The 15,987-nt window shown below is 45.9% G+C and overlaps 1 protein-coding gene across 1 annotated transcript; it reads right to left on the bottom strand.

Annotated features, from left to right (window-relative positions):
- Positions 1 to 8,464: 8,464 nt before the first annotated feature.
- Positions 8,465 to 11,188, bottom strand: SKIDA1 (SKI/DACH domain containing 1; the record flags this gene model as incomplete). Its single annotated transcript, XM_080918222.1, has 1 exon — positions 8,465 to 11,188. One exon carries the CDS (start codon positions 11,186 to 11,188, stop codon positions 8,465 to 8,467), a length of 2,724 nt encoding a protein of 907 aa, XP_080774348.1.
- Positions 11,189 to 15,987: the final 4,799 nt, after the last annotated feature.

Below are 15,987 nucleotides of genomic sequence, written 5' to 3'. Positions count from 1 at the left end.
CAGGAGAAAGGCCTCCACCTGTGTGTGAGGGTTAGGCTGGGGAAAGGATGGGGCAGCTAAGAGGGTGGGAGAAAAGAGGGAAGACAGACAGGGAAAGGGTAAATAAGTCTGTCTGTAGCAATTTCTATAACAAGCAGCTTTTAACTCAAATAGGTGTGGTAATGAAGAATCTGAAGCTTCTTTAGGACTGCATATTTGGACCCAATGCAGAGGAAGAAAACTATCCTTTGACATTTACCCTACTGACAACCAGGGTGTTCATATGCAGTAGGAGGAAAACAGGATGAGTGTGAATCATGCTTTTCTTCCTGGCAGATGCAGGAGTACAGACCCTTCCAGGGTGTTTCCCCTTTAAGCCCTTGAGCAAGTTGTAGCCTTCAGAACTCCCAGGCGTTTGTGTGATAGCTAACTTTCCCAGAGAGGGGCAAGTCGGCTGCTAAGTTTGGCACCACCCCTCTTCTACACTGTGCCTCACAACTAACCATCACTTACCACAGGCATGATGTTTTTCCCTGGAGCTAACCTAAAGAAGGCAAGCACTAAGGATGGAAATCCTCCTCCAACCTTCCAGTGCCTCCTCATGCTTCTTCTCCAAGAGTCTGGCATCTTGGACAAGAGGATGGCATCCACACAAATGGTTGTTTCCCTCTCTTCCTTCCCAGCTTCCGGCCTGGGAAGGCTTTTACAGATCAGTGAGGTCCTTGCTAAGCTGCTACTATTTTAGGGTCTAGGTCTACTGACTGCTAAGGCTTTTTCCAAAAGGGTCAAACACAGACATTGATAGCACTGATTAGAGGAGAACCTCAAAGCTTTTATCCACTCCCAGTCCCTCAAGGGACAGGACAAGAGTCTTCTGTCTTGTTCCTGACACCTTACCTGAAGGAAGACTCAGACAAGAGCTTCAAAACTGTGATAATTCTAGTGCACTAAAAACTTAGATTCTTTGGTTGTTTCTCTTAGGTACTTCTTTCAGACTACACATTTGAGCGAGAGCGCACACACACACACACACACACACACACACACACACACACACACAGTTCTCATGGGCAGCAAGCTCTCCTAATTCTTGTTCAGAAGCCACCCATGTCTCTGGTCATAAACTCACTGTCCCTTGCAACAGGGGGACAACTGCTGTCCATTCGTCCCCAGTTAGAACTAGTCTATGTAGTTATGGCTCAGGCCACAAACAAACAAAGTATTGCTTGGCAAATATTGTAACTCTAACATCCCAGATTTAGAAATCCTGGGAGCCAAGTGTTGGCTGCTCCCTCACTAGTGAAATGTTAAATTGTGGAGCGCTCTCTAGCCCACTTCTAAGGGCTACCGTTAGCTCTTAGAAAACTAAGGTGAGGAGACCAGCGTGAAGGGTGGTGACAGGGTTTGGCACCACAAATTTGAGGGTCGTGTTTTTCAAAGCAAACTAAGTGATCTTTAGATAAAGCGAAATACACAGGAGGAAAACATCCTGTTTTGAGAGAGGCAGGAAGTTTAAGGCGCACAGCTATAACCCGTGAGTGTGTTAATTACTCAGGAAAAGAGCTTGGGAGCCCAAGGCTTGAATTTGGTGAATTCATGCAATTTGGAGCATTCCGACTTAGTATTGATTTCTAAACTCAATTTTGAAAACAGCCTCCACCGCAGATGTGTGGGTTGTGTTATCCCAGTATTTGTGCGCATCGATTGGACTAAAATAAAATGCATCATACTCTCCGCAAAGAAGGAAGAAGCAGGGACAGTCACAAGAGGAATAGCAGAAAGTGCATAGTTAATGTGGGTTGTATGCCAATCCGCGAAACAAGTGCTCTAAACCCAGGGGGATTTCACGTAATAGCTAATTTGGTGAGAGCGAGTGCGAAAGCAGAGGGCCATCTAAGAAGGGAAAGGAAGATAGCTGAATACAGGTTTTTCCCTCACTGGAATTAACATTTCCCTGTAATTTGCATCAGCTAATGTCCAAACCCTCACTTACAGTCCACCCAAGCCAGGTTTTCTGCCAGCAGTGTAGGCTCAAGAAGAAATTTGCTTTCTTCTAGCTGTAGTGTCAGAGCGAAAGGTTGCAAGACAGGCAGCTGCTGCTTTTCCCTTGGACCCAGCAGGTCCTAAGGCCCTGGAAAGGCCGGGGACCGAGCCCTGGAGGCGCTGTCTGCCTGCCCCACAGCCCTTTCAAGGCCGGCAAGACCCATGGGATTCAGTCCTCAAAGTTCCAGCAATGAACCCAGCGCCTGCCTGGTTTTTGCCCATTCAGATCCTTGTTCCTAACTGGCTGGACAGGGACTGCGAGGTGACCGGAAGAGGAGACAGGGACATTTCATCTTAGATTAAAGAAATTATTTTCCACGTTAAACAAACAGAACCAGACCCCTTCCTCATTTCTCTCATTTTCTGAATCCCTAGCAGGTTTCTAATGAAGAGACTGTGTGTGTGTGTCACCGCGCATAAGAGAGAAAAAGAGGGAGGGAAGGAGAGAGCTCTTTAAACAAAAGACAAGGAGGCCCAAGCAGGGGCCTGGAGCCGTCCCTGGAGCCTGCTCGGCCTGAAGACCCTCCAGTTCCCCTGCCAGGCGGGCATTTTGGAGAGGTTCTGCCACCGAGGCGGAAGGTCCGGGGCTCACGCTCCACGCGGCTCGAGAAGAACCAGAGACAAAGCCCGGATCCGAGGCCTCCCAGCGAGGCTCCAATCAGCGCCCGGAGCTCGCTAGCCAGCGGTCGAGGCACGACCCCCTGCGGGCTGTGAGCGGCGAGGGGAGCCCAGGCCTGGCCCCGGCCTTCCCGCGGCCCTGGGTAGCCCTGGCTAGCCAGGTTCCCCTGTGTCGCACTCAGCCAGCTGCTCTGGGGTGCGTGCGAGTTCAAAACACGCTCTCTCATTAATTAAAAGCGGGACAGTCTTGTCACTTTCTTTCCTGGCCGAGGAAGCGCCTCGAGAAGTCCCCGCAGTACTCTTGGCCCTCGAGTGAGGCCTTGGAGGTCGAGCGGCCATTTACTGCCCTCTGATTGCGCCGAGGACCAGGTTAGCTCATAAAGCCTTTCACACTCAACAATGGGGATTTTCTCAACAATTAACAAGAAACAACATAATAAAGCCATTTACAAAGACCTTGCTATTTACTATAAATTAGGCACTCTTTAAGAGACCAGTGCGTAATTTCACACACTTTACAACTGGGGCTGCATTTTAAACACCCGGGAAAACAAGCTTGTTGCACTTTCCTGTGACCCTACGCGCGGTGCACCTCTGTTTCCCCTCTTCCCCAGCAGCAGCTTTGTTAGCGTTGCTGCACTCCAACCTCCCAGCCGAGGGTGGTTTTCCAGGTCACTGTCTCCCGGTTCCCGTTTCCACTTGCAGATGCACTGAAATAAGTTCCAAGGGTTGGGGACCACGGAGCCAAAGCCAGCGGGCCTTCTCCCAGGTTACTTCCACTCCAGGAGCTGAGCCGGGCCTGGCTAGCGCGCTCCCTCCCCACACGCTAGGCCTCTGCTCCTGAGCCTCTTCCCAGGAGATCGCAGCCATGCTGGCCCAGTCCTTTGCCACTTGACTCTCACAGGCGCCTTTTGGAGGCCTCGGAATCCGCTAAGCAAGGCAAAGAGCTGGGTCCCTTTTGCCAGGGGAGGAGGAATAAGACCTGGGCAAGAAGGTGAGAAATACAGGACGGCAAGTGCAGGGATGGGCGATGACTTCAGGACACACAAAAGAAATGCAAACTGCGGGGACGCAGTCCAGTTGATGGGGAGAAGGCCCTAGGTGGCCGACGCGCCTAGCTACCCTCTGCTCTCGGCCTAGTGGCCGTTTGGACTGGAGGGTGCGCAGGACGAGCTGGGGGTGCAGGCTCTTCTGCCTGGAGGAGCGAAATCGTCACAGGATCAGAGGACAGCAAGATCTGGGCGGGGGAAAAAAAAGTCACAAAGAAATTTGTTTGCCACCATGCAAAATGGCGGCATTTAAACATCTTTTTGGTGGTAATGGTGGCCCGGGTCGAAGAACCCAGGGATGCTCTGGTGAGTGCAGTGCCCAGAGCTCGGTGGCTGAGGAAAGCAACCCTGGAAACTCCCCTCGGCCTTTTGCCCGCAGCCTTTGGTCCGCTCCATAGTCCCTGCTCTTCCCTCCCAGGCCGATAGGCCTGAAGCCCGCGCCAGTAGCCCCTGGCCACTGACCCCTGTTTACAAACACAGCCTGGGGGCGGGGTGGGGCCGGCCTGAGCGCGGGCTGGAGGGCTGGAAGGGAGGCTTGTTCGCAGCCGAGGACGCCACCAGCAGAGAGGAACCAGGAGTTGGTGCGGGAGAGCGGGCCCGGCAGCTGGAAAGGACTGAAGGCCTTGTTTTTGAAACTGTCAATCCCCTCAACCCCTATTGTGAGGGCTTCATGCAAAACATCTCAGGCCTTTTAAAGTAGGAGCTTGTGAGGCCTCCACAGTTTGAAAAGGAGCTAGAGTAGCAGGGGCCTAGGGCATGGGCAAAGACTGATAGCTGCCTCCCCCCACCCCTACCCCCTTTCCTCTTCTCCGTTTTTTAAAGCACAAGAGGGCCTGCCAAACAGGTAAAATGCGGCCCTCCCCCACCTCCTGGATGAGCCTTACATACCCAACCCCCAGGCTCGTTTGCAGAATGCCCTTTGGCCTAGGGAGCAAACCATAACCCAAGCCAGAGGGAAGGTAGTTCCTCAGAGGGAAAAGGAGAATCCTAGGGGTAACTGGGGTGACAGGGAGGACTCCTGGAAGTAGATGCCCTGTTTTCTCCCTGCTAATTTACTGAGTTTAGCTGATAGGGAGCCTTGATTTTTTTCCCCCCTCCTTCCTATTTTGGCCCTGGGAAATCCCTCCCTCTACATACCCTTTTCAACAGGAAGATGTTTTCAAGGTGAAGCAAAAGTCACATTTCTTTTTTATAGGTGCTGATGTTTTATTGTTTTTGGTGTTTTTGTTTTGTTTTTAGAAAAATTTCACCGTGGAGTAATCTTGCTTTCTTGGAAAGAAAAACAATGCTTTCAAAGAATTGCCTTCACCTACATCTTTTCCTGTGTGCAAACAAAACTCCCATTCTCTTATCAGTGCACTTCCAGACTAATTCTTGTTAGCTAAGAACTTTGAGGAATTTCTAGACCACTGAAAGTCACCCAGACACAAATAAGATAAAAATTTCACACACCAGCCCGTCTAGTTTGTGGTATTGCTGTTTAGTGGGGGCTCCTTGTTGTTGGTTTTCAAATAAACAACCATTATTGAGATTACTCCACTGTAATCAAGTAAGGCAATAGAAAGGAACAACCATTCTAAAACGTAAATAGTTAGGGGGAAGGGGGAAGCTGTATTTTCTATAAAGGCAGACAACCTGACTGGGGAACAAAGTACACACATCTCTTTAAAAAATAATTAAATCTTCACTTCACAGGCTTATCAGGAAATGACCAGGAATAAGTTTGCTTCACCAAAAAAAAAAAAAAAAAAAAAAAAGTCAGAGAAAGGGATTTCTCTTACACTTTCCCCCATGTCTGTTGGGCTAATTTAGACACAGAAACCAGTGGCTCTAGAGCCTTATAGGATTTAAAGGAACAAACCTATTCCCTGAAAACATTTAAATGTAAAAATTCAACCTGTCAATGGAGGTGACTTTTGTTTCTCTCAGTAAGGCTTAACAAATGTGACATTTATAGCAGCTGAGAAAGACCTAGAAATTGTCTTTAATCATAAAACAACCCAAATAAAATAAACTGTTCTGGGACTAATTCCCACAGCAGGATGGGAAACCAGCTGAGGACTACTAGAAATTGAAAGAATACCCTATATTTGCACATTAAGACTTACTATGTGGTATACTTTACTGACAGAAACCCCCAACTCAGGGTTTGCTGTGGCTGATGTCTTACAGGAATACTATGGGATAAATTTTAAGTTGACCACTCAACATCTTCCTCCTGATGGTATCACTCTGGCATGCCTCGGTCCCCATCAGCTCATTAGCAGCTCCCAGAAGCTGAACTATTGGTACTCTTGAGGACTGGAGACTAAGTGTCCAAGCTGGAGCCTATTTTGTCCAAAATTCTATGGGATATTTGTCTTAATTTGTGTTTATTCCATCTTAGTCTTCTGCACTCAAGACCGGTAGACTTAAAATAGATTCTCAGTTTATAGTTTGGTAACAGTCTGCAGCCAACGTGGGAAGTCCTAGTCTAATGCAGTAGCCTCTGTACTTGAACTTCCTCATCTTGTCACTAACTAGAGTGGAAATTACAGACTACTCCTGTGTGGGTGTCATACTTCTTACAGACTGTTTTGGTTTTTTTTGTTTTGTTTTCTTTATAAAGACAACTCCCTGTCCCTAAATTCTGCATTGCCTTCCCAAGAGGAAAGAACTCAAGCTCAGAAGCCAGTTGTTCAGATTTCTGGGACCTCTAACTGAGAATATGGACTAGTCTTTGGAAATATATACAAACATGAATTCAAGGAAAACATCCCCCGATTTTTGCTTTGACCATATCTATGATTCCAATTAAAAAAAAAAAAAATCCAGTGAGCCTACATCTGGCACCATTCAAGAAGGAAAGGAAGGGAGGCAGTTCAAAGCATCTGTCCACTCCATCCAAACGTATTTGGATGCAGGTATTCTCAGCCTCTGTCCTTGACAACAGTAGGAAAACCACAGACCATACACAGCAATTAGGTCTGAGACCATCCAGAACTATCTGAAACATTTATAGACAAAAGGAAAATTTCAAAGGGGTAGGAATTAAAAGGTTAAGGAAAATAAATACTGAATTTCCATGAGAAATAATGATTTAAATTCACACAGTAAACATTTCATTGGTGTTTTGTTTTGCTTTGTGATTTATGGTCTATAGATGCAACCTCTTAGACTAAAGATGACAAGGATCTAAGATACATAATTTGGTGACCCAAGAATTACTAGAGTCAACTTCCATTAAAATAGCAACCATCTTTGCTTTACTTTCTTGAATATGAAACTTTTAGTAGTTAGTCTGTAACAAGTTTGAAAAGTTTTTCTGTTATTTGAGAGGAAATCTGCCAGTGTTGTGCCCAGAACCTGACTGGTCTCATCACAAAGTATTACCACAAAACACTGCACCCAATAAATGCATTTCTTTCAGGCAAAAACATTACAAGTGAAAATGTCAACAAAGCCATTCATTCTTGTTAACCCTTCTTCAATCTGGAATAAGTAGAAATGTATGGAACCAGGAATTTTAAACAGTGTTTTTAATTGAAAATAAAGCTAAAGCATGCTTTTCAACAGTGCAAATTTCCATAATTTTGATTTACTGCTCTCATCTTTACAACACAGTACACCAGTATGGCCTTACCAAGAGGTAGACCATTTGCATGTGGAACTACTTTGATTTTTAAGTGCAAATATAGATAGTCACCTCTGATTGTCACTTGCAGTAGAAACTCTCCTGTTCTATACACAGGATGGCCTGAAACAGAAGTTTAGAGAGATGCAGAAAAAAGCATAAGGTAAGAAAATCCAAGTGCCTGAGTTCTGATACCAAAAAGCCCTGAAATCAGTTATTTTTCACTTAGGGTGTTATGACTCTTTCTTTTCCTTGGTTGTATTTACTGCTTGGTCACCATGATGAGTTAGACCATTAGACATCCTGCTATATTAAGAGAAATATTCCAATTGTTTTGAAAGCTTGAAGAGTTATCTTCAGATCAGAAGATAAGCAGGAACACAGTAAGAGTCATCCTATTTTAAATGTTTGGGTGAAGACTACATAAGGGACTTTTCCAATCTCAAGAAGTGACTGACTGTAAAGGTTTTTTTTTTTTTTTTTTTTTTTTTAAAAAAAAAAAAACATATTTCTTTTACTTCTCACACAGAGGCAGCTTTTAAATCAGCATCCAATCAGGACTCATACCCCAATCTTTCCATTAAAAAAACAGTTAAGTGCAAGTACTCTTGGAAAGGGAATGAGGGTTTAAAAAAAAGACACCCCACAAATAAGAGCTCCAGAAAATTACATTTGGGCTCACAGAAACTTCTTACTACCTTACTGTGTAACCATGTAGCCTAACAAACTTTCACTGAATACCAGTTACACTTTCAGGTCTGAAATCTAGTGCATAAACTTAATGGCTCATTGTAATATTTATTATTCAACCTTTTGACATTTATTTGTAGCAGTTGAATTGAGGTACCGGTGCATGATTGGCATTGAAACAGTAAAGTGTTCCAGCTCTACCATAATAACTGAGTTTTACTTGAGTCTTTAGCCTGAAGTAGTCTGTGGTATGTAAACCAACCCTTCTCCCACCCCGCCCCCACCCTTAAAAAAAAAAAAAAAAACCCGCAATGGGGAAAAAAAAGTAATCCGATTTCTGTCTTCAAAATGCGATAAACCAGGACTCCAAAAGGGGTGTAACACCATTAATGGACTTGGTGCAAGCCATCCTGTGCAGTTTACAACAAAAGGAAGGTAATATGGTTCAAGAAAATATCTTCCAAAACATTTTTTATGAATTAAATTTCCTGAATTTGTGACTAGGTGGAAGAGGTATTGCAGAACCGCCCAGCTGCCATTTCCATATGGGATGGGCCTTGTGAGGAGGTTGGGAATCCTTCGTGGTGTTTAAGGAATACGCTGGCCACAGGTCCCCATCCTTCCCAATAGTGAGTGATGGCGGACAAGGAAAATTTGCCATGAAATTAAATGGCCTTTTCACTGCTGATGCTACATTGCTGGCTACCTTTCTGCGTCTGTTTAAAACTGTAAAGTCATCCAGTGTTCCTTCATGTGTCTCAGTTTTACCTGTAGGACGAGGGCTTCTAGCTGATTTCAAATTTGGTTTGACTGAAGGTGTCTGAAGGACTGGTCGTTTGCCCAGCACTAGTGTCCGGTAATTTTTTCTCACCCTGGCACCAAATTTATATTCCCCATCCTCAGGTTTTGGAGATCCTAAAGTGCATGAAAGGCCCTGACTGTGAGCCAGTGGATTTAAGGAAGGAGTCTCTTTCTCAGGGCATGCAAACCCTTCCTTGGCTGTGGGTAACAAGGCGTCCTCCTCTTTCTTCTCAGTCACACTGTAAAACTCACCCTCTGTCTCATTGCACTCCCTCTTCAGCTTACTTGTAATAAGATCAGGTTCATAGTCTTCATTAGCACTACTGTCTTCTACTTTGATTTTAATATTGTGCAGAAATGACAATGTCTTGTCCCCTGTGTCAGTGCAGAGACTCTCAGCTTTAGTTGCTGCTGCTGCTGCTGCTGCTGTTGCTGCATCCACTCCCGGATCAGTTTGAGAAGAGGGCAAATCCGTAGCAAATTCAGGACAATGAGGGATTTTGGAATCTTTTCCTGAATTTGCTGTCCCATAAGAATCGTTATTTAAGAACCTAGCAGCTATTATGCTGTTTTCTGCACAGTGTGTAGTAGGAGTTGCTTGTAGGCATTTCCTAGCCTCTCGGAGTATTCTTTGTTGTGAAAATACATTGTTTGTCTTTGGGCTAGGTGAAGAGGCCCCCTCTGCCAGGCAGTTAATTGTCAGGTCAGTTCTCTTTACAGTACTGGAAATTTCAGAGTGTGGGAATGTAATCTCAGATACCCTATCGTTTCTTATCTCTGGGAAACAACTCCCCATGCTGGCGGGGCAGTACACCGGAGCCCCTTTGGGAGCCCAGCTCTGCAGATTCCACTCCTCTGGCGACTCGGCTTTGACACTACTCTTGAGGTCGGGAAGTCGGCCGGCATCCTCGAAAGCAGCGGGTTTGGTTGCAGCGGCGGCGGAGGCCAGATGGTACAAAAAGTTGGCCTGCGCCTGCACGCTGGGAGGCTTGCAGAAGCTGGTGCGCCTGAAACGGATGCTCTGCACTGACACTTGGCTGGACCCGGAGCTGGAGTCTGATTCGGTGGACGAGTCCTCCTCCTCGGAGCTGATTTCACTGGAATCAGAGGCCCCGCTGCCCCCCTCTTCCTCCTCCTCTTCCTCCTCCTCCTCTCCTTCCTCCTCCTCTTCCTCTGAGGACACAGAGTTGCTGGAGCTGGACAAACTGGAGCAAAAATCCGAATCATTGGCTGCATGGTCGGAGTAGGAGCTGGACTCGGAGTCGCTGCTGCAACTCTCGGGAAAGCTTCCTAGATGGGGCTGCGGCCGGTGGTGGTGAGGGGGGTTGTGGCTCGGCGTCGGCTGCTGTCCCCGGTGGTGATGGTGATGGTGATGGTGGTGATGGTGATGGTGGTGGTGGGGAGGCGGGCAGAAGCTGTTGACCAGATGAAACCTCTCCAAGCAAGTGGCCCCGGCGGCCGCCGCCGCCGCCGCTGCCGCTGCCGCCGCCGCCGCCGCCGCCTTGGCTTTGTAGGACCTGGGCAGCAGCAGCAGGCGCCGGGCGCCGGCGTGAGGCGCGAGCAAGCAGTTCTTGGCGCCCCCGCGCTTGCGCTTGCAGCGATAGGTCAGGCTCACCGGGCCTCCCGCGCCGGTCGCCGCCTTGGGCTGGGGCCCGGCCGCCTGGTAGTAGGCGGCGGCGGCGGCGGCGGCGGCGGCAGCGGCGGCGGCGGCGGCGGCGGCTGCGGCCGGGTGCTTGCTGCACAGCAGGCTCCGAAAATAAGCGGGGTCCGAGTGGAAGGCGACGTAGTTTCCCTGGAGCGGGGCAGTTTCATAGTTTAAAGAGGGTTTGCAAGGCGAGCGAACGATCTCCGGGTAGTGCGAGCCCGGGTATTTGCTAAAAATCTGAGGTAGATGGGCGGCGGGGCGCGCGGTGGCGGCGCCCGGACGCTGGGACTGCGCGCTGATTGGCAGGGGCCGCGCGGCTCCGCTCAGGCCCCGCCAAAGTTGGTGCTTGTCCTTCCAAAAAGCCGGGCGGGGGCTGGCGGCGGCGGCGCGCTCTGGCGGCGGCGCCTTTGTGGCCAGGGCCCGACCGACCCTCCTTCGCTTGGTCTTGAGCACACGCTCGGTTTTGCAGGAGGTGTAGAGCGCTTCCACGTCTTCCCGGGAGATGAGCGTGCATTTGGCCGCGTGGAAGGCGATACTGTTGATTGCTTTGAGTTTCCGCAACTCCTCCAGATCGCAGTGGTGCTTTTTCACTTTCAGATGATCCATGCGCTTGTGCACGGTCGTCCTCGGGATGTTTTTCAGCAGATCTGTGAAGACTTGGGAGAGAGCAAACATTTGCTTTCCTTTAATGATGAGGTAGCCGAGCCTCACGCCATCCACCTCTTCGAAACCTGACTTCAGGTCTCCCATCTCGGGCACTAAATGATCCCCACCATTTGCAGCAAATATATACGTGACGCATACATACACATGTATGTATGTTAATCCTCCGCCAGATGCTGCGTGTGTCTCAAGGCATCCTGCTAATAAAATAACAAAGACTGTTATTCCCGGCGAAGGGAGTGCCAAACTCTAGACGAATTACTGGGGGGGAGAAAAACCCCATGAAATTACACTGACTTGATTCTCGCTTTTTTTTTGGTTTTCGTTTTTTTAAAAAAGAGGGAAAAGACCATCCGGTTTCAGATCTGCCAGTGTGTTGGTCTGAGTCCTCGATGCGGATCAGTACCTGGGCCCCGCTACTCCTTCCTTCTCCATTGGAGCACTATGATAATGGAATGTGAAGGGAGAAAGAGAAAAGAAATGCAGCTGCTATTCCCGCCGCTGCTTTAGCTACAAATAAAATGACAGAGTGAAGTGAGCTCGTCCGGAGACACCTTCATCAATTAATTCCCCTAAAGCCAACGCTGATTGGACACTCCTGACAGGTGATGCAATAAAAATTGATATTCCACCCCTTCCCCCCAAAATCTCCTACTAATTAGCATACCCTTATACTGCCACCTCCCCTCCCAAAGTAAATAATACAGCCGGTATATAAATCTTTCCATTAAACTATTGGAGCTCAGAAACAGCCTGACTCACAGACTTCATCAGAAGCAGTGTATGTACGCTGAAAAAAAAAAAAAAAAAAAAAAAAAAAAAGCACCGTATATTTCCCTTTAAAGAAATACTGCCTATTTTTGCTTTATTTGCATTTTACCGATACAGCTATTATCGTTTCAAAGGAAAGCATTTAAAAAACATTATCAAGCTCAAATAGATATACCCCACCCCTCTTTTCTTTGGAAAATGAAGCTTAAGGGAAAACGTGCCAGAATAGCCTGGTATTTCCCTTCTGGGAGTGGAGGAGACTGGCTGGGAGCTCGGAAGTTAAACCCCCGAGGTGACCCACCCCAGTACAGACTTACGTAGGCAATTTCTCTCGACGCCCCCTCCCCCCCCACAAGCCCTTTTACAACCAGAAACAGAGTTATTTGACCAAGAAAGCAGTTCGAGGCTCCACCTCAGGCACATGTAACAATTCCACTGGATTTCTTCTTTGCTGAGGAGTGGGGCAGGGGGAAGGTAGTTTCTCCTCAGGCCATAACAAAGCACAGATAAGGCAGAAACGAGTACACTTTTCACAATGAACCAGCCTGGAGTAGAGGTGAGGTCATTCTAGAGTGTCCAGCACAAGCTTCAGTCAGGTCGCGTCCACAGGTCAGAATTCCAGGGAGCAGATACTTCCTTCTGCAGCAAAGGGGAGAAAAATGGAAGGCTCCCCAAGGTGCGTCCAGAAGTTTTACATAAAAACAATGAAAGGAAAGTGCTGATGTGTGAGGCAGACCATTTCAGTGGTTGGTGATGGCTTAGCTGCTAAGTTTAGATGGATCTTCCACAGCTCCCATCTCCCCCCTGTGAAAGCCAGGCGTCTGTTTTAACAAAATCGCTTTGGATGAATATCCGTCCGGTTTAACCTCTTCTTAGTCACTAGCATGATTTGCTGTCGTTTTCAAGGATATCCAAAAATATTGCCAAGTGAGAGGAAGGGTCTTTCCACTTGCATTTGTAGGATCTCAGATGAGTGGTTGGCTGCTTTGCAAAAAATTCCGCAAAATCTTCTTCAGTGTTTGTAACTACAGCATAAATGCAGCCTAGGCATCTACATGTTTCCTTCTTCCTCCCAAAATAGACACATCTTTGAGGTTAAAGAATGAACGGATATTTCTGAACCTGTAAGAAAAAAAATGCACAATAATTTCTTTCTTCATATTCATAAGTTCCAGTTTCCCCTGCTGAGATCTGGCCAGCAGGAGCAGGTATGACTCAAAAAAGAAGAAGAAAAGGAAAAAAAATTAAGAAGGAGAAGAAAAAAAAAAACAAACAGAAATCAGACATACAAAAAGGTAGTTTGCTTGACAAGATGAAGTCTCTCAACCGTAGCTCCCCACCCCCACCCTCATCTTCCTTGTAATTTTCCCAGGAATTTTGAAGAGATTGGGAATTTCAAGAAGTACATCCGGAAATTAAGGAAGTCTATTTAAAAGCGTCTAACTCAGGAGGTTGGGATTTGGAAAGTCAGCCCTGGACTACTGTTGCTCTCAGCACAGATGTAATCGCCGCTCTTCAACTTAATCAATGTATGTACAAACCGCGATGTCTAGTTCTTGCCTTTGAAATCTAAGGCTAGCATTTTCATCCAAGAAATCAGAGCTAGAGCAAATTACATTTTTGTCCCTTGAATGAGAGAAGGATCATTGACTGGATCTCGTGATATTTCAGGCTTTAAACGTAACCAAGAGGCAGCAGTGAACAATGCCTCGTCACAGCTAATACCATCCACCGACTTGGCTTTCTTTGCATCTGGTTCTACCACCCCGAGTTTTTCTGTTTCACTTTCACAGGAGGCCAAATGCACAAGCTTTAAGCAGAAATCGAAGTTTCCAGGAAAAGCAAATGATGGTGTTTGTTGTTTTAAAGTAGAATGACCAGAGCCTTTCTATTTCCAACGACAGTGTTTTAAAATTCCTCCTGATGCACTTATATAGGGCCGCTCTCTTCTCCCAGCACCCCCGCCCATTCTCCTCCTCCAGCTATGAGGTTTAGATTAAAGAGCCAAACAGCTAAGAAATAGTACACTAAATAAATAAATAAATAAAATGTATGTGTAGGGGCTCTAAGACGTCATTAAGAAGGGTTGACTACAGCATCTTTTTTGAGGGGGAGGGGGCAGGTACTTTTAGTTGTTCCTGATTCTTGTTTAGATCCACACACCCCCTTATTCCCCTGCACATAGGAGCATGCTTTAATAAACATTTCAAATTTACCTTCCTGACCTTTCTCTCTACCTTTAAAGCTGGAAATATAGGTGCTTTTGGAAATTAGTACAATATTGAGAATTAATTTTAAACTGAAGGTATAATCTGTGGAATCAGTTAGAAGAAAAGGGAAAGTGCAAGGGAGGATCTGGGGATGTTTCTCTATGGACTACTTAGAAAGTGTCTGTCTGTCCCTGGAGCTCAACCTTTACATTTATATATCTTAAACACTCATATTACACATCTGTCTTTTTGTCTAATACATTCTTTTGTTCTTGTAACTTCCCCATCCTAGTGTGAGTATGTTCAGGCTCCAGCACCAGGGTTTGTGTACACACACACACACACACACACACACACACATACACACACACACACACACAGAATGTGACAGACAGCTTTCTTATGGCCATCAGCACACGTTGCATATCCGGGGTCTTCTCCAGGCACATTGGGGGTCGATCCCGATAAAAAGACCCAGCAGAGGCCCCTGAGCGCTCACACATGAAAGGCAGGGGACTTTAAGATGGATTTGCATGCACACCGGGGATTTCGATCAATAGCTACCAACATTTATGGCTTAGATTATTAATGCGAAAGCTGGCCAAAAGAATAGGGATGAAAAATTAAAGGTATCTGTTATCAATTATGCTTAAAGTTATGCAATAATTTACTTAGTTTGCCTGGATGTGCAGATCCAGATGTATGAAGTTCTATTCTTCAAAAGCCAAAGAGTTTCTTTGATAAATTTGTTGACCATGTCAGCTGCCTCTGCAATCAAAGATGAACCCAATCAGATGATAGACTGTATTCAAATTCTTTTTAAGAAAGGATATATCAGCTTCTATGTTTCTCAGGCATATGCACATACGTGGGGGGATATGCTCAAATAAACATGTACACACACACACCTCTCTGCAAGTCTAAGGATAATTGTTAATTTATCACAATGCCCACGTGATACCCATTGAATCTGTTAATGAAATGTGACCATTTACTCAGGTAGGAAATTGTACACTGTCCTGAAAAGTACTTTAGTTGTGAAAACAAAGATGCTGGTTAAAGAAAAGGACTCTGTAGCAAATACAATTTCAAGTGTATTCTTAATGTCCACTTATTTCTACATTTATTGTAAAAAAAAAAATCAGCACTTTCAGTTTTTACAGTGATGGACTGTGAAGATCTGAACATATTTGTCTTTACTTAGCCCATGTGAGTGCGCTAAACCCACCTTCCAATGCTCGATTTTGATTTATTTTCGCTGTATTTTATGTTTAAATACCATAGCAATTCAGTCTGACCTCTTTCCTCTGGAGCGAAGTAATGCACAAGGCACCCACAGTCTTGTAAATGGTTAGCTGGGAAGTGCAACTGCAGTTTGCAGGAAGTAGTTTACTAATGGGGGAAGTTCTTCTGAAAATCTAAAGGAGAACCTAAGAGTACTTCTGCATTTCTACACTACAACTGTTATATAATTAAAGTATTGGAGGGCATTAAAATAATCCTTTTCCATCCCAGCTCTCATCCATACATACATACATAATTTAAATGAGCATCACACACCATGACCACCACTGTCTCATTCCTCACCATATACCTTTGTTTTAGTGATTGCTGGCTACATTTTGGCCAAAGTGAATTCAGATGGAAAAGAGTGAGGAATAGCACAAAGGACCCAACAAAGTAGGCACAGTGGTTAGGGACAATAAAAGAAATCTCTTAAGCTGTTAGCTAAATTTTAATAATAATGATAATGATAATAATAATAATGATAGTAAATCTAAAATAATAAAGTCTCACATGGCTAAATAGGTTGAAGACATAGGACAATACAATGTAAACAGCTCTTTAGCTAACTTATCTGACATCCCATCTTCTCTCCCTTTTCGGAGGTGAAAATCGTAAGAG

Source organism: Micromys minutus, assembly GCF_963924665.1.
Source record: "Micromys minutus genome assembly, chromosome: 6".
Classification (NCBI taxonomy): domain Eukaryota; kingdom Metazoa; phylum Chordata; class Mammalia; order Rodentia; family Muridae; genus Micromys; species Micromys minutus.
The sequence above is the reverse complement of the archived record's forward strand: the minus strand, read 5'-3'. Positions and strand labels throughout refer to the sequence as shown.